Genomic DNA, 26,875 nt, shown 5'->3' on the forward strand with positions numbered 1-26,875 from the left:
AATGTTAACTATGTAAACAAATAGTTTGTATTACTGTCAAAAACAAATATGAAGGAGTGGGAGGCAGTTTTAGTGAAATAATATTTTCCGGGCACAGTTCATAGACAATATATCCTGAAGGACTTTACAAAAGTTGAGCTAAGGAAAATAACGACAAGATATATTACATACCCAGTTCTTCCCAAAAATTAAAGAAATACAATTTAAAAATTATTAATGGAATATACCCTTCAAAGGGATATTTTGAAACTTAAATTTAACATGGAGGTTGATGGCTGTTATATCTGTGGAGCTGTAGAGGATGTCAATCATCTGTTTGTGGAATGTGAGAGTGTACATGTGTTTTGGGAGGAGATCAGAGATTGGCTGAGAGACAAGGGTGTGGAAATGTCCCCATTGTCTGTAGAAGAGATCAAATTTGGTTGACATTATGCTCCAGGCATTTTCTACATAAATGTCGATTTACGAAAGTAAGGCCTACCTTTACTAATTGGCTTAATGGGTTACAATTATCAATCAAATATTGGAGAGTTATTAAGAGTACAAAAGCCCTTGAATTGATATCCTTGTTAAAAACATTTAAAGGGATTTAGGTAGCCCTCTTTGTCTTTTTTTTTTTATTTGTATTTTTCATATTTTTTAGTATTATTACTCCATCTGCATTCGCTTTTGTTTTTTTTCCTTGATGTTATAAACTATAAATGTATGTTTATTGTTCAATAAAAAATAAATAAAAAATAAAATATGAATGAATGGGATCACCCTGTTTAATTCCTCAATTGGTGCCGAACTTTCCAGGCGTGGATTTACTATAATTATTTTTGTATGTTTCGTTGTTTACCTAAGTCTAACGGGCTTATCATGCGTTCATACTTCATTGCTAATATTTATTTTCAATATAAAAAACAAAAACACTACACGGTGTAATGCTATTTTCCCACTGTCCTGAACGCAACTCTGGGCTCCTCCCATACAGAAGTGAAAACGGCATACCTATTATTCCCTAAATTTGCTTGACAGTAGGGATGGGCGATACCACACTTTTAGGATTCGATACGATACCGATACTTTTTCTTGCATTTTCATCGATACCGATACCGATACCATTAATTTCTTATTGGCAATTTTTGTCAGTCAAAAATATTATTACTATTATTATTTAAGACAAATCACAAGACAAATACAGACCATTTATACCACATGTATTATGGTCAATATATAATAAAAGTAAAATTAAAATAAATAACATAAATATGAAAAATAAATTAAATATTATATATAATAATTATATATTATATATAATACTAATTACATATTAGGGCTTTCCAATTAACTGTCAAATCCGAATCGCAAGAAGCTGCAGTTATTTTTTAAAGTTTGTGATATAATTAGCAATTAATGAAATATGAAATAGGCTAATGTTTTCGAAATGTAAGAAATCATGTTACAGATTAAAATCAAAATCACATTCAATCATATATTTCAAGATTTTCTTGGAAAAAAATAAAACTGTAATGCAAAGTACAGAGCCCCTAAAGGGACATGGGAATTTTATTTTTTTTAGACATGTATCTCGTGGCCACGAGAAAGTATCTCGTGGCCACGAGAAAGTATCTCGTGGCCACGAGAAAGTTTCTTGTGGCCACGATAAACTTTTTATTAAAAAAATAAATAAAATTTTAAAAAAAAAAAATATATATATATATATATATATATATATATATATATATATATATATATATACTTTTTTTTAATTTATTTATTTATTTTTTATAAAAAGTTTCTCGTGGCCACGAGAAAGCATTGGATGCGTGCTGATGGTTTGATGTGTGTTAAAATGGCAGTTTAGGAGTTAATATGGCTGTATTTCCAATTAGGACTTTCCCCCATGTGTGTTGTGGCAAAATGTGAATGCTTGATTAGTAGGTGTGAGACAAACACTTTATCTTCCTGGTTATTGTAACGCTACGTGTTTGACATTATTTAAGACTTTATCATGCCCGGGAAAGGACAGTTTTCCTCTTCTGTGGCTGTGGGGGGTGGGCGTGGCTTGCGGACCTGCAGCGAAGCGGAGTGTGTCAGTTAGTCCCATGGTGATGTGATCAAACTTCTTTCTTGCTTGGAAGATACACACACAATTGTAACTGTTATTTCTTCCTGCAAATAATAAATATGTACAACGTGTTTGGATGTATTCATTTATGTAAAATTGTCATTAAATGTAATATTGCCTGACAAAAAGTGATACGACGTACGTAATATTTTGATATTTACACATCGCATATTTACACACACGCATCTGACTAGAATACCCTTATGTGCATTACATATATCAACATCAACTACCTACTGTACTGTTTACTTGTTGAAATACCCTTTTAAGAGCAAATATCTACCCATATAATTTATATGTGTATATATAATATATAAATATGTATATGTATATGTGTATATATAATATATAAATATATATATGTATATATATATATATATATATATATATATATGTATATATATATATATATGTATATATATATATATATATAGTATATACACGCACACACACACATATACATGTATACTGTATAGGAAGAAACACACATACATATATACAGTATACATATATACACACAAACACTAAATTTGACAAACAAAATAACTACTATTTTTAAGAACAAGTTACAGTAATATATAATACATATATACACTACCGTTCAAAAGTTTGGGGTCACCCAAACAATTTTGTGGAATAGCCTTCATTTCTAAGAACAAGAATAGACTGTCGAGTTTCAGATGAAAGTTCTCTTTTTCTGGCCATTTTGAGCGTTTAATTGACCCCACAAATGTGATGCTCCAGAAACTCAATCTGCTCAAAGGAAGGTCAGTTTTGTAGCTTCTGTAACGAGCTAAACTGTTTTCAGATGTGTGAACATGATTGCACAAGGGTTTTCTAATCATCAAATAGCCTTCTGAGCCAATGAGCAAACACATTGTACCATTAGAACACTGGAGTGATAGTTGCTGGAAATGGGCCTCTATACACCTATGTAGATATTGCACCAAAAACCAGACATTTGCAGCTAGAATAGTCATTTACCACATTAGCAATGTATAGAGTGTATTTCTTTAAAGTTAAGACTAGTTTAAAGTTATCTTCATTGAAAAGTACAGTGCTTTTCCTTCAAAAATAAGGACATTTCAATGTGACCCCAAACTTTTAAACGGTAGAGTACCTGTATATATATACATGCTTATACATAATATGTATATATATATATATATATATATATATATATATATATATATATATATATATATATATATATATATATATATATATATATATATATATATATATATATACACATACATACATACACATATATATATATACACATATAAATTATGTGGGTAGATATTTGTTCTAAAAAGGGTATTTCAACAAGTAAACAGTACAGTAGGTAGTTGATGTTGATATATGTAATGCACATAAGGGTATTCTAGTCAGATGCGCGTGTGTAAATATGCGATGTGTAAATATCAAAATATTACGTACGTCGTATCACTTTTTGTCAGGCAATATTACATTTAATGACAATTTTACATAAATGAATACATCCAAACACGTTGTACATATTTATTATTTGCAGGAAGAAATAACAGTTACAATTGTGTGTGTATCTTCCAAGCAAGAAAGAAGTTTGATCACATCTTTTTTTTTTTTTATATAAAAAAAATATATATATATATATTTTTTTTTTTTTTTTTTTTTTAATAAAAAGTTTCTCGTGGCCACGAGAAAGTTTCCACACTAACATAATAGTGTGGAAAGTTTCTCGTGGCCACGAGATACATGTCTAAAAAAATAAAAAATTCCCATGTCCCTTTAGGGGCTCCGTAGCAAAGAATCTCCAAATTGTATCTCTTTCTTATCTTGTTTTAAATACTCAAGCAATTTTCAACTAACAGTAAATTCCCCTGTGTGGAAATTATTTGAATTTAGGATAATCATTTAAACAAAAATATTCAGTAAAAAAATAAAATAAACAATGCCTGACACTGGATATGCCTGGGTGCATCGCTGTCGGCTGGCTGTGTGTGTTGCACGTTGACGACGCTCTTCCGCTGTATCCTGTCACGTGACTGGGCCAGCTCTATACTCTGCCAAGTACAGGGGTGTCCCAGCACATAGTAAGTTAAGTAAGTCATCAAAAACATCTGAAAGTGATGCTTGCACCCCCCACACGCCGTTTTTTGGTTTATATCGATACTTTTTTCAGAAAAGTGATGCCAAATGAGTAGCGTGTGAGTATCGATATATCGATACCACAGGATCGATACGCACATCCCTACTTGACAGGCACTTGACTGTTGAAACATTGGCTTGCCTGACAGTCATTATCCGCTAACTTTAAACCCACGTACATGTGCATGAGGTGACTCTTCACTGGAAAGCTCCTAAAACAAATACCCCACTAAAGTTGTCTGGAAAGGTAAACAAACATTCTGATTAACTTCTGTTGTTTGTCGCAAATAACATTTGACTCACTTCTGAGGAAGTTAGTCGAATATCCTCGTTTACCAAATTGTGTTTGCATATTTTTTACACGAGGAAATACATTGCAATCATTTCCGTCTGCTTTATAGTCAACATTTTTATGTTCGCTGCGTTAATGAAAGCGTTAACGCTCACATATTTTGGGGTAAACTGTAGTTTCTCTCTTGGTAACATTACAGTGGTACAAATGTCACATAACTTTAGGTTAAATATTACCTAAAGTTATGTGTTAACAACCAGAAGGAGCATGCGAGTTAAGGTTTTAGTGTTTGTTTTCTGCCTGACTGTGTGATAATGTCTATTAAGATACCCCAACAATCTAATATTTGTATGATGTCATTATGAAACCATGATTATGGCTGCATCGGCCCTAAATCAGGAGTGTCTCAAAGGGCTGCACAAGCCACAAGGACAGATCCCACATCAGGGCAAGAAAAAACTCAACCCAATGGGATGACAATGAAAATCGGAGGGGACCGGTGGATCTAGTTAATAGTGTGAGAGTCCAGTTCATAGTGGATCTAGTTAATAGTGTGAGAGTCCAGTTCATAGTGGATCTAGTTAATAGTGTGAGAGTCCAGTTCATAGTGGATCTAGTTAATAGTGTGAGAGTCCAGTTCATAGTGGATCTAGTTAATAGTGTGAGAGTCCAGTTCATAGTGGATCTAGTTAATAGTGTGAGAGTCCAGTTCATAGTGGATCTTGTTAATAGTGTGAGAGTCCAGTCCATAGTGGATCTAACATAATAGTGTGAGAGTCCAGTCCATAGTGGATCTAGTTAATGGTGTGAGAGTCCAGGCCATAGTGGATCCAACATAATAGTGTGAGAGTCCAGTCCATAGTGGATCTAACATAATAGTGTGAGAGTCCAGTCCGTAGTGGATCTAACATAATAGTGAGAGTCCAGTCCATAGTGGATCTAACATAATAGTGTGAGAGTCCAGTCTATAGTGGATCTAGTTAATAGTGTGAGAGTCCAGTCCATAGTGGATATAGTTAATAGTGTGAAAGTCCAGTCCATAGTGGATCTAGTTAATAGTGTGAGAGTCCAGTCCATAGTGGATCTAACATAATAGTGAGAGTCCAGTCCATAGTGGATCTAACATAATAGTGTGAGAGTCCAGTCCATAGTGGATCTAACATAATAGTGTGAGAGTCCAGTCCATAGTGGATCTAACATAATAGTGTGAGAGTCCAGTCCATAGTGGATCTAACATAATAGTGTGAGAGTCCAGTCCATAGTGGATCTAACATAATAGTGTGAGAGTCCAGTCCATTGGTTGTTGGTTGGAGCTGTGCTGTTAGATTTTAGTGCTGCATTTGACGTGATTGACCACTCTCTTTTAATTGAGAAACTTAAATGTTATGGTTTTAATACTTCAAGTGTAATGTGGATACAGAGTTATTTGTCCTCAAGATCACAACAGGTGTATCTTAATGGTAGCTTGTCTAATAGCAGAAGTTTGGATTGTGGTGTTCCACAGGGAAGTTGCATAGGACCTTTACTTTTTCTATATTTACCAATGATTTACTTTGGGCTACTGGGCATGCAAGATTGGTTCTTTATGCTGATGATGCGACCTTATATCATGCTGCACCATCATGCAGTGTACTTAATGTAGTTTTGAATGAGGAACTAAAAGCTGTGCATGACTGGACAGTATGTAACAGACTTGTCCTTAACACCTCAAAAACAAAAAGTATTATATTGGGGACTAGGCAAGGGTTATCTTGTGACCCAAAGTTGGATTTGAGGCTAGGTATTTCAACAGTTCAACAGGTCAGAAGTGCCAAGCTCCTTGGAGTGATGCTGGACTGCACTCTATCCTGGTCAAATCATATCAGTGATATAGTTACAAAGATGGGAAGGGCTGTTGGTATTTCCAGGAAATTAGCTGCTTTTGTTGATCCACCTCTTCTTTGTCAAATTGTTAAGAGTTTAGTCTTGAGTCATATTGACTATTGTTCGACAGTCTGGGCGTCTGCTGCAAGTGGTGAGATGAGTAAGCTCCATATTGTCCAGAATAGGGCAGCAAAACTGGTTATTGGTTGTTCACTAAGAACCAATGTGAACCAAATGCATGCTTCTCTTTCCTGGCTAACAGTGCAGAACAGGTTGTCGGCTAGTACTCTTATATTGCTCAAATCAGTAACCGGTAGTAAAACTCCTGCTTTTCTCATGGCCCAAATAGTTCACAGTAGCACTATACATAGTCACAATACCAGGGTGTCCAGTGAGGGGCATTTTGTACTTCCTCATCCCAGGAAGAATGCTTTGCGGAAATCTTTTATTTATAGATCTTTATCGCTCTGGAATAACGTGCCTCGAATTCTCACCAGCATTGAAAGTAAACAGGTTTTTAAAAAGCGAGTAATATTGTATCTGAGTCTTTAAATTAGTTTGCTCGTTGATGATTTGTTTGGTTTTATATTGTGTAGTTATATTTATATGGTAATTATTATTCTGTGACTGTAAATTGTTTGCTTGTTTTTTTATTGATGCTTTTATTTTTTTATTTTTTTTCTGTATTGTGTAGTTATAATTATATGCTTTTACTTGTAATTGTATTGAATTGTGGACCCCAGGAAGACTAGTGGGTTGTTGAAGCAACCAGCTAATGGGTATCCTTAATAAAAATAAAAATCAAATCATAGTGGATCTAGTTAATAGTGTGAGAGTCCAGTCCATAGTGGATCTAGTTAATAGTGTGAGAGTCCAGTCCATAGTGGATCTAACATAATAGTGTGAGAGTCCAGTCCATAGTGGATCTAACATAATAGTGTGAGAGTCCAGTCCATAGTGGATCTAGTCAATAGTGTGAGAGTCCAGTCCATAGTGGATCTAACATAATAGTGTGAGAGTCCAGTCCATAGTGGATCTAACATAATAGTGTGAGAGTCCAGTCCATAGTGGATCTAACATAATAGTGTGAGAGTCCAGTCCATAGTGGATCTAACATAATAGTGTGAGAGTCCAGTCCGTAGTGGATCTAACATAATAGTGTGAGAGTCCCGTCCATAGTGGATCTAACATAATAGTGAGAGTCCAGTCCATAGTGGATCTAACATAATAGTGTGAGAGTCCAGTCCATAGTGGATCTAACATAATAGTGTGAGAGTCCAGTCCATAGTGGATCTAACATAATAGTGTGAGAGTCCAGTCCATAGTGGATCTAACATAATAGTGTGAGAGTCCAGTCCGTAGTGGGTCTAACATAATAGTGAGAGTCCAGTCCATAGTGGATCTAACATAATAGTGTGAGAGTCCAGTCTATAGTGGATCTAGTTAATAGTGTGAGTCCAGTCCATAGTGGATATAGTTAATAGTGTGAGAGTCCAGTCCATAGTGGATCTAACATAATAGTGTGAGAGTCCAGTCCATAGTGGATCTAACATAATAGTGTGAGAGTCCAGTCCATAGTGGATCTAACATAGTAGTGTGAGAGTCCAGTCCATAGTGGATCTAACATAATAGTGAGAGTCCAGTCCATAGTGGATATAGTTAATAGTGTGAAAGTCCAGTCCATAGTGGATATAGTTAATAGTGTGAGAGTCCAGTCCATAGTGGATCTAACATAATAGTGTGAGAGTCCAGTCCATAGTGTATCTAACATAATAGTGAGAGTCCAGTCCATAGTGGATCTAACATAATAGTGTGAGAGTCCAGTCCATAGTGGATCTAACATAATAGTGTGAGCGTCCAGTCCATAGTGGGTCTAACATAATAGTGTGAGAGTCCAGTCCATAGTGGATCTAACATAATAGTGTGAGAGTCCAGTCCATAGTGGATCTAACATAATAGTGTGAGAGTCCAGTCCATAGTGGATATAGTTAATAGTGTGAAAGTCCAGTCCATAGTGGATATAGTTAATAGTGTGAGAATCCAGTCCATAGTGGATCTAACATAATAGTGTGAGAGTCCAGTCCATAGTGGATCTAACATAATAGTGAGAGTCCAGTCCATAGTGGATCTAACATAATAGTGTGAGAGTCCAGTCCATAGTGGATCTAACATAATAGTGTGAGAGTCCAGTCCATAGTGGGTCTAACATAATAGTGTGAGAGTCCAGTCCATAGTGGATCTAACATAATAGTGTGAGAGTCCAGTCCATAGTGGATCTAACATAATAGTGTGAGAGTCCAGTCCATAGTGGATCTAACATAATAGTTTGAGAGTCCAGTCCATAGTGGATCTAACATAATAGTGTGAGAGTCCAGTCCATAGTGGATCTAACATAATAGTGTGAGAGTCCAGTCCATAGTGGATCTAACATAATAGTGTGAGAGTCCAGTCCATTGGTTGTTGGTTGGAGCTGTGCTGTTAGATTTTAGTGCTGCTTTTGACGTGATTGACCACTCTCTTTTAATTGAGAAACTTAAATGTTATGGTTTTAATACTTCAAGTGTAATGTGGATACAGAGTTATTTGTCCTCAAGATCACAACAGGTGTATCTTAATGGTAGCTTGTCTAATAGCAGAAGTTTGGATTGTGGTGTTCCACAGGGAAGTTGCGTAGGACCTTTACTTTTTCTATATTTACCAATGATTTACCTTGGGCTACTGGGCATGCAAGATTGGTTCTTTATGCTGATGATGCGACCTTATATCATGCTGCACCATCATGCAGTGTACTTAATGTAGTTTTGAATGAGGAACTAAAAGCTGTGCATGACTGGACAGTATGTAACAGACTTGTCCTTAACACCTCAAAAACAAAAAGTATTATATTGGGGACTAGGCAAGGGTTATCTTGTGACCCAAAGTTGGATTTGAGGCTAGGTATTTCAACAGTTCAACAGGTCAGAAGTGCCAAGCTCCTTGGAGTGATGCTGGACTGCACTCTATCCTGGTCAAATCATATCAGTGATATAGTTACAAAGATGGGAAGGGCTGTTGGTATTTCCAGGAAATGAGCTGCTTTTGTTGATCCACCTCTTCTTTGTCAAATTGTTAAGAGTTTAGTCTTGAGTCATATTGACTATTGTTCGACAGTCTGGGCGTCTGCTGCAAGTGGTGAGATGAGTAAGCTCCAGATTGTCCAGAATTGGGCAACAAAACTGGTTCTTGGTTGTTCACTAAGAACCAATGTGAACCAAATGCATGCTTCTCTTTCCTGGCTAACAGTGCAGAACAGGTTGTCGGCTAGTACTCTTATATTGCTCAAATCAGTAACCGGTAGTAAAACTCCTGCTTTTCTCATGGCCCAAATAGTTCACAGTAGCACTATACATAGTCACAATACCAGGGTGTCCAGTGAGGGGCATTTTGTACTTCCTCATCCCAGGAAGAATGCTTTGCGGAAATCTTTTATTTATAGATCTTTATCGCTCTGGAATAACGTGCCTCGAATTCTCACCAGCATTGAAAGTAAACAGGTTTTTAAAAAGCGAGTAATATTTTATCTGAGTCTTTACATTAGTTTGCTCGTTGATGATTTGTTTGGTTTTATATTGTGTAGTTATATTTATATGGTAATTATTATTCTGTGACTGTAAATTGTTTGCTTGTTTTTTTATTGATGCTTTTATTTTTTAATTTTTTTCCTGTATTGTGTAGTTATAATTATATGCTTTTACTGGTAATTGTATTGAATTGTGGACCCCAGGAAGACTAGTGGGTTGTTGAAGCAACCAGCTAATGGGGATCCTTAATAAAAATAAAAATCAAATCATAGTGGATCTAGTTAAAAGTGTGAGAGTCCAGTCCATAGTGGATCTAGTTAATAGTGTGAGAGTCCAGTCCATAGTGGATCTAACATAATAGTGTGAGAGTCCAGTCCATAGTAGATCTAACATAATAGTGTGAGAGTCCAGTCCATAGTGGATCTAGTTAATAGTGTGAGAGTCCTGTCCATAGTGGATCTAACATAATAGTGTGAGAGTCCAGTCCATAGTGGATCTAACATAATAGTGTGAGAGTCCAGTCCATAGTCGATCTAACATAATAGTGAGAGTCCAGTCCATAGTGGATCTAACATAATAGTGTGAGAGTCCAGTCCATAGTGGATCTAGTTAATAGTGTGAGAGTCCTGTCCATAGTGGATCTAACATAATAGTGTGAGAGTCCAGTCCATAGTGGATCTAACATAATAGTGTGAGAGTCCAGTCCAAAGTGGATCTAACATAATAGTGTGAGAGTCCAGTCCATCGTGGATCTAGTTAATAGAGTGAGCCCAGTCCATAGTGGATCTAGTTAATAGTGTGAGAGTCCAGTCCATAGTGGATCTAACATAATAGTGTGAGAGTCCAGTCCATAGTGGATCTAGTTAATAGTGTGAGAGTCCAGTCCATAGTGGATCTAACATAATAGTGTGAGAGTCCAGTCCGTAGTGGATCTAGTTAATAGTGTGAGAGTCCAGTCCAGAGTGGGGCCAGCAGGAGATCATCTTGAGTGGAGACAGGTCAGCAGCGCAGAGACGTCCCCAACTGATGCACAGATGAGTGGTCCACCCAGGGTCCCGACTTTGAACAGCTAGCTCGTCATCTGTGGTCACCTGATAACCGAGAGGGGGGCAGACAAGAAAAGAGACGGCAGATCAACTGGTCTAAAAGGGGGGTCTATTTAGAGGCTCGAGTATACAAATTAGTTTTAAGATGGGACTTAAATGCTTCTACTGAAGTAGCATCTCTAACTGTTACCAGGAGGGCATTCCAGAGTACTGGAGCCCGAATAGAAAACGCCCTATAGCCCGCATACTTTTTTTTGGCTCTGGGAATCACTAGTAAGCCGGAGTTCTTTGAATGCAGATTTCTTGCTGGGACATATGGTACAATACAATCAGCAAGATAGGATGGAGCTAAACCGTGTAGTATTTTATACGTAAGTAGTCAAACCTTAAAGTCACATCTTAAGTGCACAGGAAGCCAGTGCAGGTGAGCCAGTATAGGTACAGGTATATACTGTATGTATATAAAGGTATATACAGTATAGGCGTAATATGATCGAACTTTCTTGTTCTTGTCAAAAGTCTAGCAGCCGCATTTTGTACCAACTGTAATCTTTTAATGCTAGACATAGGGAGACCCCAAAATAATACGTTACAGTAATCGAGACGAGACGTAACGAACGCATGAATAATGATCTCAGCGTCGCTGGTGGACAAAATGGAACAGATTTTGGGGTATTACGGAGATGAAAGAAGGCCATTTTAGTAACACTCTTAATGTGTGACTCAAACGAGAGAGTTGGGTCGAAGATAATACCCAGATTCTTTACCGAGTCGCCTTGTGTAATTGTTTGGCTGTCAAATGTTAAGGTGGTATTATTAAATAGGTGCCGGTGTCTAGCAGGACCGATAATCAGCATTTCCGTTTTCTTCGTGTTGAGTTGCAAAAAGTTAGCGGACATCCGTTGTTTAATTTCATTAAGACACGCTTCCAGCTGACTACAATCCGACGTGTTGGTCAGCTGGAGTCACGCTGGATAACGGCCAGATGTTTTAGCTCATTGGCACATATGTTCCACAGGTTAAACATACATTACACTTATTTATACACCGTATTTTCCCGACCATAGGGCGTACCGGATTATAAGGCACACTACCGATGAGCGGGTCTAGTCAGGTCTATTTTCATACGAAAGGCGCATTAAAGGGGTCATATTATTCTTATTTTTTCCTAAATTTAAAACACTTCCTTGTGGTCTACATAACATGTAATGGTGGTTCTTTGGTTAAAATGTTGCATAGATTATGTTTTACTTTCTGACAGTCACTTCAGGATGCGCCGTTTTGTGGGCGGTCTTATTTACGTGGCTCACCTTCGTCTTTTCCCCGTCATCTTTGTTGTAGCGGTGTAGCGTGCAAGGACGGGTGTGGAAGAAGTGTCAAAAGATGGAGCTAACTGTTTTAATTACATTCAGACTTTACTTCAATCAATAACGGAGCAGCATCTCCTCATCCAGAAACAACAACGCTGGAAATGTGACCCGTGAAAAACCGTCCGACCGGAACTCTCTAATAATAAAAGTTCCTTGGGTGAATAATGTAAACTCACTACACCGGTATGTTTTAGTGCTTTCATGGCGAGTTTACTGACAGATATAAGTAAGAACTTTACATTACTTTATATTACAAATGGCGAACAGCGGAGGATGAATGTCCCATAACAAGAAGATAGAGAAAATGAAGAAGCTTATCGACTACGGCGGACGCACGCACATTTTCAGGACTTACGCAGATCCCAAATACAGATAAGCAGGTACCAGAAGGTAAGCAAAGTTGCTTTTGCATAATATTGCGGGGGAAAAAACGCCAGATAATGTCTTACCTTATACACACACCATAATAATACTCATATGTTGAAGCACAGTACAATCCATCAAGCAGTGCGGCTTCATAGCTTACCAAAGTCCTACTAAAACATTTTGATGGATTTTTGAGAACGGTGTGTAATGTTCTATATTTTCAATGGAACATATAAAATGTTGGTGTTGTTTACTTGAGTCATATTGCAGTCTACACGTATCTCTTATGTGTGACTGCCATCTACTGGTCACACTTATCATTTCACCATGTACCAAATAAAATAGCTTCGAGGTCGGTAAGCACAACCAAAATGATTCCGTACATTAGGCGCACTGGGTTATAAGGCGCACTGTCGAGTTTTGAGAAAATGAAAGGATTTTGAGTGCGCCTTATAGTCAGAAAAATACGGTATTTGTTTGTTTTACCTTTTTTTGTAATCGATGAGTGTATTACTGTGTATGAACACATTCTCTTGTGCTCTCTGTCCATCACCTGTAGTCAAACATGAGCAGCATGCTGGAAGCCCAGGCAGACCGATGCATGGAGCTGAAAGATTGGGAGCAACGCTGGCAGGAAGACAAAACTGGCTTTCACCAGCCCCATATACACAAGTACGTTCAGTTGAAAGCATGTTTGCAGCAAATTCATAAAAAGACTATAGTGCTCACTGTAAAAACATTGACAGTTTCGCCTTGCTAGCAAACAAAGAACACTCTGGTCCGAACTTGTGATTTACAAGTTCGGACCAGGCACCGCTTTAAGTCCTCTCCTTTTTGACAGTTAAAATGTTTTTTTCATCATAATGGGATTTATGTAACTAAGATGTTGCTGTAGCTTGTTTACTTCAGTAGTCATGTGTTCAACGTCTTTAGTTGTACTAGTGGTGTCCCTCAAGGTTCAATTTTTAAGTCCCTTCTTTTTCATCATTTGTGCTATTCAACTATCAACACAAAAAACTTGTGAGAGACACATTTTGCAGCAGATGCTTAAAAAACACTTTAGTTCTGTTATATAGATGATCTTTGACTAGCTTTTTTGCAAAAGGTCCTTAAAAACAGCAGAGCGCTACTGTAATCGTGGAGGAAAAAAAGACCAAAATTAAATGTCTACTCTAAAGGACGCTGGTTCTCCGGAATATACAAAATAAGACTAATAGCGTAGGGCAGGGGTGTCAAACGTATGGCCCCAGAGCCGGATCAGGCCTGCGAACGGGTTTTATCCTGCCCACAGGATGAGTTTGCCGAGTATAAAAATGAGCCGAAATTTTTGAATGAAAGAAACTGCTGTTCTAAATGTGTCCACTAGATGTCGCAATAGCAATTTTTTGGATCTTTGTAGATTATGCTACGTATGTAAAAAAATAAACATGACGTTAGTGCACCAGTCGAGGAAAATGAGCAAACTACATGAATAACATTCTGTAATTTGATTTTGATATTTTTTATCTTGATTGAAAATTAATATCAATGAGTTGACTGATGAACATTACCACATAATTTATTCAGAAAGTATAAATAACGACAAATAAAGATGGAATGCTACTAACTGCAACATGTAAGTGTAAAAAAAAAACAACAACATTATGATTTGTACATTTTCAGAATGTGCTTGTTCTATTTTTAAACAAAGAAAACAATCTGAAGCTTTCTTTATATTTAAGTTATCGTGTTGCGATTTTACCGGTCCGGCCCACTTGGGAGTAGATTTTTCTCCATGTGGCCCCCGATCTAAAATGAGTTTGACACCCCTGGCGTAGGGAGTAGTCCGGGCCCCCAGGTCCTTAACGTTCTAGAAATGTGGCCCCCAAAAACAATTTAGTTGAATATCCCTGGTTTAAAAGAATCAAAGATGCATTGCACATGATTACCAGGTAGGGTTGGGCCGATAAAACAATATCAATATACATCGTGATGGACACATAATCGGTATCAATATAAAATGTGTTAGATAAAATATTTGATGTATATATTTATATTTTTGGTCGGAAGAAACCAGTAATTATGAGCAAGATTCCTTGAATGAAGTCACTCGCACTCTGTGTAGCCAGCAAACAGGAAGTGTCACAGAGCAATGAGCGGGACACGGCAACAGCCAATCAGGTAACAGTATTCACTGAGCAATGGGAGAGTTCTGTTGCACCATCTTTCTGTCTGCTGTGGATTCACAACCATCTAATGATGATATCTTTATACATCAACTCAATAACATAAACCTGTCTTTAGGATTGTTGGTTTTAATGCAGACAGTGCGGCAACATCATTGGTTTAATGAGTAGCTTCAAAAACCGTGTAGTGTTCAATAGATTTTACACTACCGCCATCTAGTGTCTCAAATTTGCAACTACCTTCAAATTGACTTTATTAGCTGCGCTCATCCTACCTTTGATTGATTGATTGAAACTTTTATTAGTAGATTGCACAGTTCAGTTCATTTTCCGTACAATTGACCACTAAATGGTAACACCGGAATACGTTTTTCAACTTGTTTAATTCGGGGTCCAGGTAAATCAATCAAGTGTGGCTACCAGACACTCTCTCCACTGATAAATAGTACCCTTGCTAAATTGGGAATTGTATTACTGTTAGCTTGAATAATTCATAAAAAGTATCAAAATAAAAAAAAGTTTATTGTGATATAGTTTTCAGCCATACCGCCCAGCCCTATTACCAGGCAATGCATGATACACATTTGTTTGTCCATTTTGTGCAAAAATCATACTATATAGCAGTGTTTTTCGACCTTTTTTGAGCCAAGACATATTTTTTGCGTTGAAAAAATCCGGAGGCACACCACCAGCAGAAATCATTAAAAAAACGAAACTCAGTTGACAGTAAAAAGTCGTCGCAATTGTTGGATGTGACTTTAAAGCATAACCAAGCTTGCATCACTATAGCTCTTGTCTCAAAGTAGGTGTACTGTCACCACCTGTCACATCACGCCATGACTTATTTTGACTTTTTTGCTGTTTTCCTGTGTGTAGTGTTTTAGTTTTTGTCTTGTGCTCCTATTTTGGTAGCTTTTTCTCTTTTTTTGGTATTTTCCGGTAGCAGTTTCATGTCTTCCTTTGAGCGATATTTCCCGCATCTACCGTAATTTCCGGACTATAAGCCGCACCAGCTAAATTTAGGGGAAAATACAGATTACTCCATATATAAGCCGCACCCGACTATAAGCCGCAGGGTTTTGATGTGTAATTACCGTAGTATATAGGGATTCCTGCTACCACGGAGGGGATTGTCGGGACAGAGATGACTGTTTGGGAACGCAAAGCGTCCCATTTATTAACAATAAATCTTTCAATCATTCAATCAAACTTTCACATCTTTGACATGGCGAACAGCATTCGTGCAGAGTACAAATAATACGACGGTGCAAAGTAATACAAAGCGCTCGCCTGTACGTTATCAAAATAGCCAGCCTACCGGTATATGAAAAGTCAGTCTTTAATCATCGTGTCATCGTCTTCCTCCTGCGTACTAAAACCACCGAAATCCTCTTCGTCGGTGTCGGAGAAGAACAGGCCGCAAATAAGCCGCACCGTTGTATAAGCCGCAGGGACCAGAACGAGGGGAAAAAGTAGCGGCTTATAGTCCGGAAATTACGGTACTTTGTTTTAGCAATCAAGAATATTTCAGTTGTTTTTATCCTTCTTTGTGGGGACATTGTTGATTGTCATGTCATGTTCGGATGTACATTGTGGACGCCGTCTTTGCTCCACAGTAAGTCTTTGCTGTCGTCCAGCATTCTGTTTTTGTCTACTTTGTAGCCAGTTCAGTTTTAGTTTCGTTCTGCATAGCCTTCCCTAAGCTTCAATGCCTTTTCTTAGGGGCACTCACCTTTTGTTTATTTTTGGTTAAAGCATTATACACCTTTTTACCTTCACACTGCCTCCCGCTGTTCCCGACATTTACAAAGCACCTAGCTACCTGCTGCCACCTACTGATATGGAAGAGTATTACATGGTTACTCTGGCGAGCTCTAGACAGCACTGACACTCAACAACAACACATCATTTGCAGACTATAATTACTGGTTTGCAAAAAATATTTTTAACCCAAATAGGTGAAATGAGATAATCTCCCACGGCACACCAGACTGTATCTTGTTGAACAACTGCTATAAGGAATACATTTCGGTTGTGTTTCTTTTTTAGGATGCTTGAGGGTAACGTTGACAAAGTGCTGCATGGGCGGACTGGAGTTCGCTTCTTTTTCCCTCTCTGTGGAAAAGCTGTAGACATGAAGTGGTATGTAAACACTACAATGTGACCATCCCCAAACCACATAAGTCATGAGTTGTTGTTTTTTTTTTTACAAAATTATTAATAATCATGTGATTTGTGACATTGTTCCTTTTATTAAAAAATGACCCATAATCCCAATGTGAGACAAGATCATCCAACGTTTCCTTTTCTGTGTGTTCTAAATAGTGAAAAACTGCTTGTACGAGGCAGCTAATAATGCAGCTCATTCATCTTAGAGATGTGATGTTTGTAAACCAGTCAACTCTTTTTAAAGGGTGAGAACCTGGTTCACATTTAGCATAGTAATGGTATAGTTAATATTCGCATCGCAACGACAAAAATGAGACACTCAAAATGAGACCAAGTCAAAGGAATCATTTGAATGCATTTTACATTTACGCTTTATAGTAGTTTGTGTTCAAATGTATATAATGTCCTATATGTTTATGTATATTTCTAATAAACATTGTTTTCATGTATTATTTGTAGGCTAAATGTTTTCTGTATGTATTGTTAAAATGCTATTGTTTGGGAATTTTTTTTTACAGTAAAGTTGTTTTGCCCTGTAAGTGATCTGTAACCTGTGTATTTTTTATTGTGCCACAAAGTTTTTGTTTTAGGTAAAGTACATTTTCAAATTCGTGAATAAATCATGGTCAAAGCTTGGAGATGAGTTACCCTTATGGAATGTTCACAATTTCAATATTGGTTGGTATAAATTTTAATTATTGAGATCCATATTTTATATCTGCTTGCTTACTTGGTTAAAATTAGCCAATCTTTTGAATGGTTCTTTGAAAGGAATGGCTCCCCAAGATCTGGTTCCCTTCAAAGAGCTATAAATCCAAGCGCTCTGAAGCACTCTAAAAATATATCTAAAACCGCCAACAATGCTTCATTTACCGTGACCTGCATATTAACTTATCTATTGCGACATTGTTATTGTTGGAGCTATCACCAAGGAAGTACTTTTCTGGCGTAGTGATACAGTGAGTTGCGACTAACGTTGGTTGCGACCTGCTATAAAATAAAGAGGAATGTTGATTCAATATTTTTTATTATAATATAAGTTTGTGTATTTTGAAAATCCTCACTGTACCAACTTGATACTAAATGGCTGTCAACAAGACCATTGCAACCTCTCTAAAAAAAAAAAAAAAAAAGTGATGATTATTTTAAATATACTAGCTTGAGGAGTGCTGAAAGATACAACCATCCCCGTGAGAGCGGTTATTTTAAGTTACTGTCTTATGTTTTTGTTTTTATTTGAAACGATGAGCAATATTGCTACATGATAACGCTCCAAGTCTCTCACAAAGTCTGCCATTAGTGGGAGAAAACACAGAAAGTGCTCTCTGTTGTTGTTGACAGAAATACCGTTCATTGCTTTACGCTCTGTGAAATCGATGCATCCAGAAAATAAGTTAGGATAATGCCTTAAACGAGCAAAATACTGTAAATATTATCATGAATGTGCCTGTGACTACATTGCATATACTGTACTTACAGCATGTATATAAAACAGCGTTGAAGGTTTTTAGAGGGCTTTCCGGCAGAATATATCCCCATTACCTGCATTGTTAGCCGCCTCATGCAAGCAGTTTTTCCCTATTTAGAATGCACTGAAAAGGGAAAGACCTCTATGTTCTTGTGGATGATGGGAGACATTTCAAAAGAGAGTGCACAATGTTGTACCAGCGTTGAATCGATTCATAAAGTTCTATATTGTTTGTCCTATGTGTGTCCAGGCTGGCAGACATGGGACATTCTGTGGTCGGAGTGGAGATTTCCGAAAAAGCCATTCAGCAGTTTTTTGAGGAGAGCAACCTGACTTACAGCGAGGAGCCTGTCCCTGCTATACCTGGAGCAAAGGTCTACAAGGTAGGTGTGCTTATATCTTTTTCACATGGCCTTTTACTGATATGACGAAGCGCCGGACTTTACCTGTTCTCTGTACACAGTGTTTCCCACACATTCATTTATTTGTGGAGGCCCGCCACGAAAGAATTACGTCCGCCACAAATAAAAATAATTTAAAAAATAATAATTTTTTTTTTTTTTTTTTGTCCTGTCCAGCTTCTCAGGCAAATCATATAGTTGATGTAGATGCCCATATAGGCTGTTCAGATTTACTTTACAAAAGAGAAGTGTAGGATACTTCTCTTGTTGCCTTATTTGTATTTGACCACTACTGTTTTCTGTTTATTTGTTACTGACTGTGGCAGGACACCTCTGCCTCTGTTTCACTTTATGTTGCTGGTAAATAATATGGTTGTAGTAGTAGGCTAAAGTTAAATTATTTAGTATGCACTAATTAAAGGGGCAGAGCTTTAAGAGACATTTTAGCTTTTATATTTTATAAGATATATTTTTTGTAAGAACCACAATTAATAAATATATTTCAGTGAATAACTTATTGTTCAAATCTGCATATAAATATGTACATAAAGTGTTGTAATTATATTGTAAAATGGATGGATGGACGTTTAAAACAAAACTGTTATTATTAATTAGTAAGTATACATTTTTGAGCCTTTTTAGAGAAAATCATATTGTAGTAAATTATGCAAATTAATCGATGATGTCATGGTGACCACGCCCATAGCCACGCCCCCACCGCCACAGGTATCTTGGCAGTTTATGGGAAACACTGGTACATATGCAATATTTACATGCATTTTTACAGTACAGGCCAAAAGTTTGGACACACCTTTTCCTCATTCATATTTTCATGACTATTTACATTATGGATTGTCACTGAAGGCATCAAAACTATGAATGAACACATGTGGAGTTATGTACTCAACAAAAAAAAGGTGAAATAACTGAAAAAATGTTTTATATTCTAATTTCTTCAAAATAGCCACCCTTTGCTCTGATTAACTACTTTGCACACTCTTGGCATTCTCTCGAGTTTCAAGCACACCTAAGAAGTGAAAACCATTTCAGGTGACTACCTCTTGAAGCTCATCAAGAGAATGCCAAGAGTGTGCGAAAAAGTAATCAGAGCAAAGGGTGGCTATTTTGAAGAACCTAAACTATAAAGCATGTTTTCAGTTATTTCACCTTTTTTTGTTAAGTACATAACTCCACATGTGTTCATTCATAGTTTTGATGCCTTCAGTGACAATCTACAATGTAAATAGTCATGAAAATAAAGAAAATGCTTTGAATGAGAAGGTGTGTCCAAACTTGTGGCCTGTACTGTATATATTGCTATATAATATATACTGTATATACACATCGAATATAACATCCATTCATCTATTTTCTACCGCTTGTCCCTCTCGGGGTGGCATAACATATAAAATATATATATATATATAATAAAACAATCTAAACAATGAACTTTTTAAAATAAATAAATTGCCAACGTTTCCTAAAAGATCCCCAATAATTATGTGATCATATTTGTATTTATTTAATGTGTTCATTTATTTTTTTTCTTAATATTTTATTTTAACACTTTTCCATCATCACTGCATGTGTATAGTTACACATCTCTATTGTTTTCTCTGCCGATTAGAACATGATCATATTTAAACAAAAGAAGTGAACAAAATGCTAGGAAACTGCTGTCCTATGAAAAAGGGGCAGGGATGAATAAACTCTGCTTCTTTCTACTTCTTTCAAACTTAGACAAACTCTATTGATCCACAAGGGAAATTGTTCCACACAGTAGCTCAGTTACAAAGGATGGAAAGGATAATGCAGGTATAAAGTAGACTAAAAATGTACCATAGTAGCAATATAAAATATTACATACATGTAATATTTACATATTGTATATACAGTATATAGTATATATATATATAGCTTGCTTTGTTTGAAAATGTCTAAGATTACAATTTAAAAAAAAAATACCTGAAGAGATTTTATTTAGCAGGTTTTTCCCCTGTGCCTAAAATGTTATTGAATGCCTACTGGTTGTGTCGTCAATCATTTCCATTTTATTTTCCACAGAGCTTAGAGAGAAACATCTCTTTGTATAACTGTGACCTTTACAACTTCTCCAGGTAAGTAAATAGTGTGTAAGTTGTCTTTTGTGTGCAAATATAATGAAAACAATGTTTTTTTCAAACCTAATATTTCACAGTTCTATTGAGGGAAAGTTCGGAGCCATGTGGGACAGGGGATCTTTTGTGGCCATCAACCCAAGAGACCGAGAAAAGTAAGATCCATTTGTTGAATGTAAAATAAACGTTCTTACAGAAAGACAGCAGGCGGGGCCAAAATACTGTATACCACGGGTCCCCAAAATACTGCCCGTCCACAAGGTGTGTGTGTGTGTGTGTGTGTGTATACATATGTATGTGTGTATACAAGGGGTCCCCAAAGTTTAAAAAAAATTAATAATTAAAACATTGTTTTTATTTTTATTTTTTTAAATCTGTCCTTTCTAATACATATTCTACTGCTTGTTACTTTTGGTGTCTCGTAGCCGCTCAGGCAAATCATATGGTCTAAAAATGCGTTTTCCCATCAATAACGTGAAAATATCGGCAAAGTGCGCGCTCTTTCAGTCAATTAGTATATATATATATATATATATATATATATATATAAATACACACACACCCCGGCCCCCGGCCAAATTTTTTTAACCCAATGCAGCCCCCCGAGTCAAAAAGTTTGGGGACCCCTGGTATATACAGTATATATGCATGTGTATATACATATGTATGTATGTGTATATGTGCTTACTGGTAAAAATAAACCCGGACAGTACTTTGGATAACATTTTTGAACAAATAAATGATGTGTATTCAATTAAAACATTTACCTAAATATGTATAATGCAAGCGAGTACGGTAATAACGTGCTTAATTATAATAAATAAAATTTTTAAAGTGTGACTAATTTGATTGAAAAAATATATATATATTTTACAGCACTGCTATATATGTGTGTGTGTATATATATATATATATATATATATATATATATATATATATATATATATATATATATATATATATATATATATATATATATATATATATATATATATATATATATATATATATATATATATATACATACACTACCGTTCAAAAGTTTGGGGTCACATTGAAATGTCCTTATTTTCAATGAAGATAACTTTAAACTAGTCTTAACTTTAAAGAAATACACTCTATACATTGCTAATGTGGTAAATGACTATCCTAGCTGCAAATGTCTGGTTTTTGGTGCAATATCTACATAGGTGTATAGAGGCCCATTTCCAGCAACTATCACTCCAGTGTTCTAATGGTACAATGTGTTTGCTCATTGGCTCAGAAGGCTAATTGATGATTAGAAAACCCTTGTGCAATCATGTTCACACATCTAAAAACAGTTTAGCTCGTTACAGAAGCTACAAAACTGACCTTCCTTTGAGCAGATTGAGTTTCTGGAGCATCACATTTGTGGGGTCAATTAAACGCTCAAAATGGCCAGAAAAATAAGAGAACTTTCATCTGAAACTCGACAGTCTATTCTTGTTCTTAGAAATGAAGGCTATTCCACAAAATTGTTTGGGTGACCCCAAACTTTTGAGCGGTAGTATATATATATATATATATATATATATATATATATATATATATATATATATATATATATATATATATATATATATATATATATATATGATTTATTTAAAAATAATAATTCGATCCTGGGCTTGGGATCTTTCTGTGTGGAGTTTGCATGTTCTCCCCGTGACTGCGTGGGTTCCCTCCGGGTACTCCGGCTTCCTCCCAACTCCAAAGACATGCACCTGGGGATAGGTTGATTGGCATCACTAAATGGTCCCTAGTGTGTGAATGTGAGTGTGAATGTTGTCTGTCTACCTGTGATGAGGTGGCGACTTGTCCTGGGTGTACCCCGCCTTCCGCCCAATTGTAGCTGAGATAGGCTCCAGCGACCCCGAAAAGGGATAAGCGGTAGAAAATGGATGGATGGATAATAATACAGTCGTCCCTTGTTTATTGCTGACATTAATCACAGGTTATTACTCACTTGCATAATATAAATTAACTTAAAAAAGCCCAATATTTGAGCACAAATGCAATTTTATAGGCAGAATTTTATACACAACAAAAAGGTTACGGACGTAAATAAGTAGGAAGTAAGAAGTGAAGTAGGAATCATTCATTATAGATCAAGTGTGTTCATAGCTCGGGCATAAAAAAGCTGTTTATGATCTTCTAAATATTTTTTTTAACATTGGAGACCCATTGAGACATGAAATAACCACCTTTAGTCGAATTTACACTCTGAAGCTGAGCCAATCAGTGGCCAAGATACTTAACAGTGTGTTCTGATTGGTTTGGTCTCTTTAGTTGCCAATGCCACTGTAGTATTGATATTTTTAATTGTAATTTATTTTAGCTATTTTTAGGCTTGAAAATAATTAATCTAGCACTAAAAATTGTATGGTAAGCTTTTTTTAAAAGTATTTCTTATGCAGTATTTATTTCTATAAATATACAGTACAGGCCAAAAGTTTGGACACACCTTCTCATTCAATGCGTTTTCTTTATTTTCATGACTATTTACATTGTAGATTGTCACTGAAGGCATCAAAACTATGAATGAACACATGTGGAGTTATGTACTTAACAAAAAAAAACTGAAAGCATGTTTTATATTCTAGTTTCTTCAAAATAGCCACCCTTTGCTCTGATTACTGCTCTGCACACTCTTGGCATTCTCTCGATGAGCTTCAAAAGGTAGTCACCTGAAATGGTTTTCACTTCACAGGTGTCATAGTTTTCAGTTACAATTTTGGCCTGTACTGTGTATGTATCTTTTTTTAATGTTTATAAACATATTTAAACATTCACAATATTTGAAGCGCAATGTTGTAACACAGTAATTTACAGTTTAGAATTAAATCAAGGTCATAAACATAAAAAAAAAAAAATCAATGTACTAATACGTTGAAGCAAAAACCCCTATGTAGGTGTAATTAATTAATTAATGATTTTGGGTTTCTGAGGTTGAAGTGTGTCAGTTATGGCCCCCAAATGTAAGCAAAAATGATTTAACCTGCTTCTTAAGTCATAAAGTGCACATCTGACCTGCACAATTCCACAGGTACTCTGCTCTCATCATTTCTTTGATGGCCGACGACTGCAGATACCTTTTGTCCACGCTGATGTACAATCCCAAACTTTATAAAGGTAACTTTACATTCAGTTTCAAATGTACCGTTGTTATTTCACAGGCCAGAAAGTGAAACATGGACACAATCACTCAGCCATCCAAGCTGATTCTGGTACTTTGTGAAAGTAAACACTGTATATTTGCCTTTAAGGTCCCCCCTTTGCTGTGCCCGGTGAGCAAGTACACTCCCTGTTCGGTGAGTACTGGGAATATTCTAGCTGCATTTCGTATCGGTAGATATTCAAAATTGGAACTTTTGGCGGGACACTGCACATTTCCTGTCCCCAGAAAAAAAGTGCAACGTAGAGCAGCTTCTTTCCGAGGACGTCACGGTGGACAGATATGGCGCTTGGGGCATCGACTACATGATCGAGCAGCTGTACCTCATCACTCTAAAGATCAGTGAAAAGTAGCATTTGTCAACTCAATGCATCTTATTTTAGTGGTAGAAAATACAGAATAGGGCAATCTTAAATAAACACAGTGGATTTCATCTATACAATTAAATAAATTTTGCATACATTTTATTTTATGACACCTAGTACTAAAGTTATGTTTTATTATTGCAACAAAAGTTTTAGGTGTGTTAAAATGAAACTGCACTTTTTGGGAGGAATTTTGCCTATTGTTCACGATCATTATGAAAGACATGGATTTTTTTTTAATGCATTCAAAATCAAAAGTCTGCTTACAATGGAGCCTATAGGAGCTGCTCTATTCTGCCTATAATACCTTTAAAAACACCTCCATTAAGGTCGTATATACATGATGTAAGTATATATGTAATTTAGTAACGGGCACACTTATGATAACATTTAATATTTACCTATTTTGTATCATGTTATGGGGCGGCATAGCTCGGTTGGTAGAGTGGCCGTGCCAGCAACATGAGGGTTACAGGTTCGATCCCCGCTTCCGCCATCGTGTCCTTGGGCAAGACACTTTACCCACCTGCTCCCAGTGCCACCCACACTGGTTTAAATGTATCTTAGATATTGGGTTTCACTATGTAAAAGCACTTTGAGTCACTAGAGAAAAGCGCTATATAAATATAATTCACTTCACTTCACATTTTAAGCGGTTGCGTCTGACCAGTCTTCCTCTCAGGGAATAAAAGTCACTGGTCAATCCCAAGTTCTTTTCAGATGACATATATGTTGCGTAAGAAGGACCATCAAGACCAAGGGTCTCAAACTCAATTTACCTGGGGGCCACTGGATGCACAAACTGGGTGAGGCTGGGCCGCAAGAAAAGATTTCTTAAAAAAATCTAACATGCACTTTTTAATGAATTCACCTTCTTAGAATGGCTATCCCGCCTTAGCAACATATTTGCCAACCCTCACGATTTTTCCGGGAGACTCCCGAATTTCAGTGCCCCTCCCGACAATCTCCCAGGGCAACCATTCGCCCGAATTTGTCCCGATTTTCACCCGGACCACATTATTAAGGGCGTGCCGTGAAAGCACTGCCTTTAACGTCCTCTACAACTTGTCGTCGCATCCGCTTTTTCACCATACAAACAGCGTACCGGCCCAGTAACATGTTTGAGGCTTCTGCAGACTCACGTAAGTGACTGCAAGACATACTTGGTCAACAGCCATACAGGTCACACTGAGGGTGGCCGTATAAACAACTTTAACACTGTTACAAATGTGCGCCACACTGTGAACCCACACCAAACAAGAATGACAAACACATTTCGGGAGAACATCCGCACAGTCATACTTGCCAACCCTCCCGATTTTCCCGGGAGACTCCCGAATTTCAGTGCCCCTCCCAAAAATCTCCCGGGGCAACCATTCTCCCGATTTCCACCCAGACAATAATATTGGGGGCGTGCCTTAAAAGGCACTGCCTTTGCGTGCCGGCCCAATCACATAATATCTACGGCGTACTTGGTCAACAGCCATACAGGTCACACTGAGGGCGGCCGTATAAACAACTTTTACACTGTTACAAATGTGCGCCACACTGTGAACCCACACCAAACAAGAATGACAAACACATTTCGGGAGAACATCCGCACCGTAACACAACATAAACACAACAGAACAAATACCCAGAACACCATGCAGCTCTAACTCTTCCGGGCTGCAATATACACCCCCGCCCAACTCAACCGACGCACCGAGGGGGTTTAGGGGGGGCGTATATTGCAGCCCGGAAGAGTTAGGACTGCATAGGATTCTGGGTATTTGTTCTGTTGTGTTTATGTTGTGTTACGGTGCAGATGTTCTCCCGAAATGTGTTTGTCATTCTTGTTTGGTGTGGGTTCACAGTGTGGCGCATATTTGTAACAGTGTTAAAGTTGTTTATACGGCCACGCTCAGTGTGACCTGTATGGCTGTTGACCAAGTATGCCTTGCAGTCACTTACGTGTGTCTGCAGAAGCCTCATACAACATGTGACTGAGCTGGCACGCTGTTTGTACAGGTTGTAGAGGGCGCTAAAGGCGGTGCCATCACGGCACGCCCTTAATATTGTTGTTTGGGTGAAAATCGGCAGACATTCGAGAGAATGGTTGCCCTGAAATTCGGGAGTCTCCCGGAAAAATCGGGAGCGTTGGCAAGTATGACGCTGTCAAGCGCCATTCGTATAAAACTTGCGGGCCGCACTAACATTACATTTTCATATTAAGATGCGGGCCGCAAAATAACGTCTCGCGGGCCGCAAT

At 37.1% G+C, this 26,875-nt stretch overlaps 1 protein-coding gene across 1 annotated transcript; it reads left to right on the top strand.

Moving 5' to 3' along the window:
- The first annotated feature begins 4,317 nt into the window (after positions 1–4,317).
- LOC133636029 (probable thiopurine S-methyltransferase) lies at positions 4,318–25,776 on the top strand. Its single transcript, XM_062029631.1, has 9 exons — positions 4,318–4,493; positions 13,303–13,415; positions 16,958–17,050; positions 18,796–18,928; positions 21,011–21,063; positions 21,144–21,218; positions 24,131–24,216; positions 24,351–24,395; positions 24,488–25,776. The coding sequence occupies exons 2-9, from the start codon at positions 13,309–13,311 to the stop codon at positions 24,610–24,612; spliced, it is 717 nt and encodes a 238-aa protein (XP_061885615.1). The 5' UTR covers positions 4,318–4,493; positions 13,303–13,308; the 3' UTR covers positions 24,613–25,776.
- The last annotated feature ends 1,099 nt before the right edge of the window (positions 25,777–26,875 follow it).

Source organism: Entelurus aequoreus, linkage group LG20 (assembly GCF_033978785.1).
Source record: "Entelurus aequoreus isolate RoL-2023_Sb linkage group LG20, RoL_Eaeq_v1.1, whole genome shotgun sequence".
Lineage (NCBI taxonomy): Eukaryota > Metazoa > Chordata > Actinopteri > Syngnathiformes > Syngnathidae > Entelurus > Entelurus aequoreus.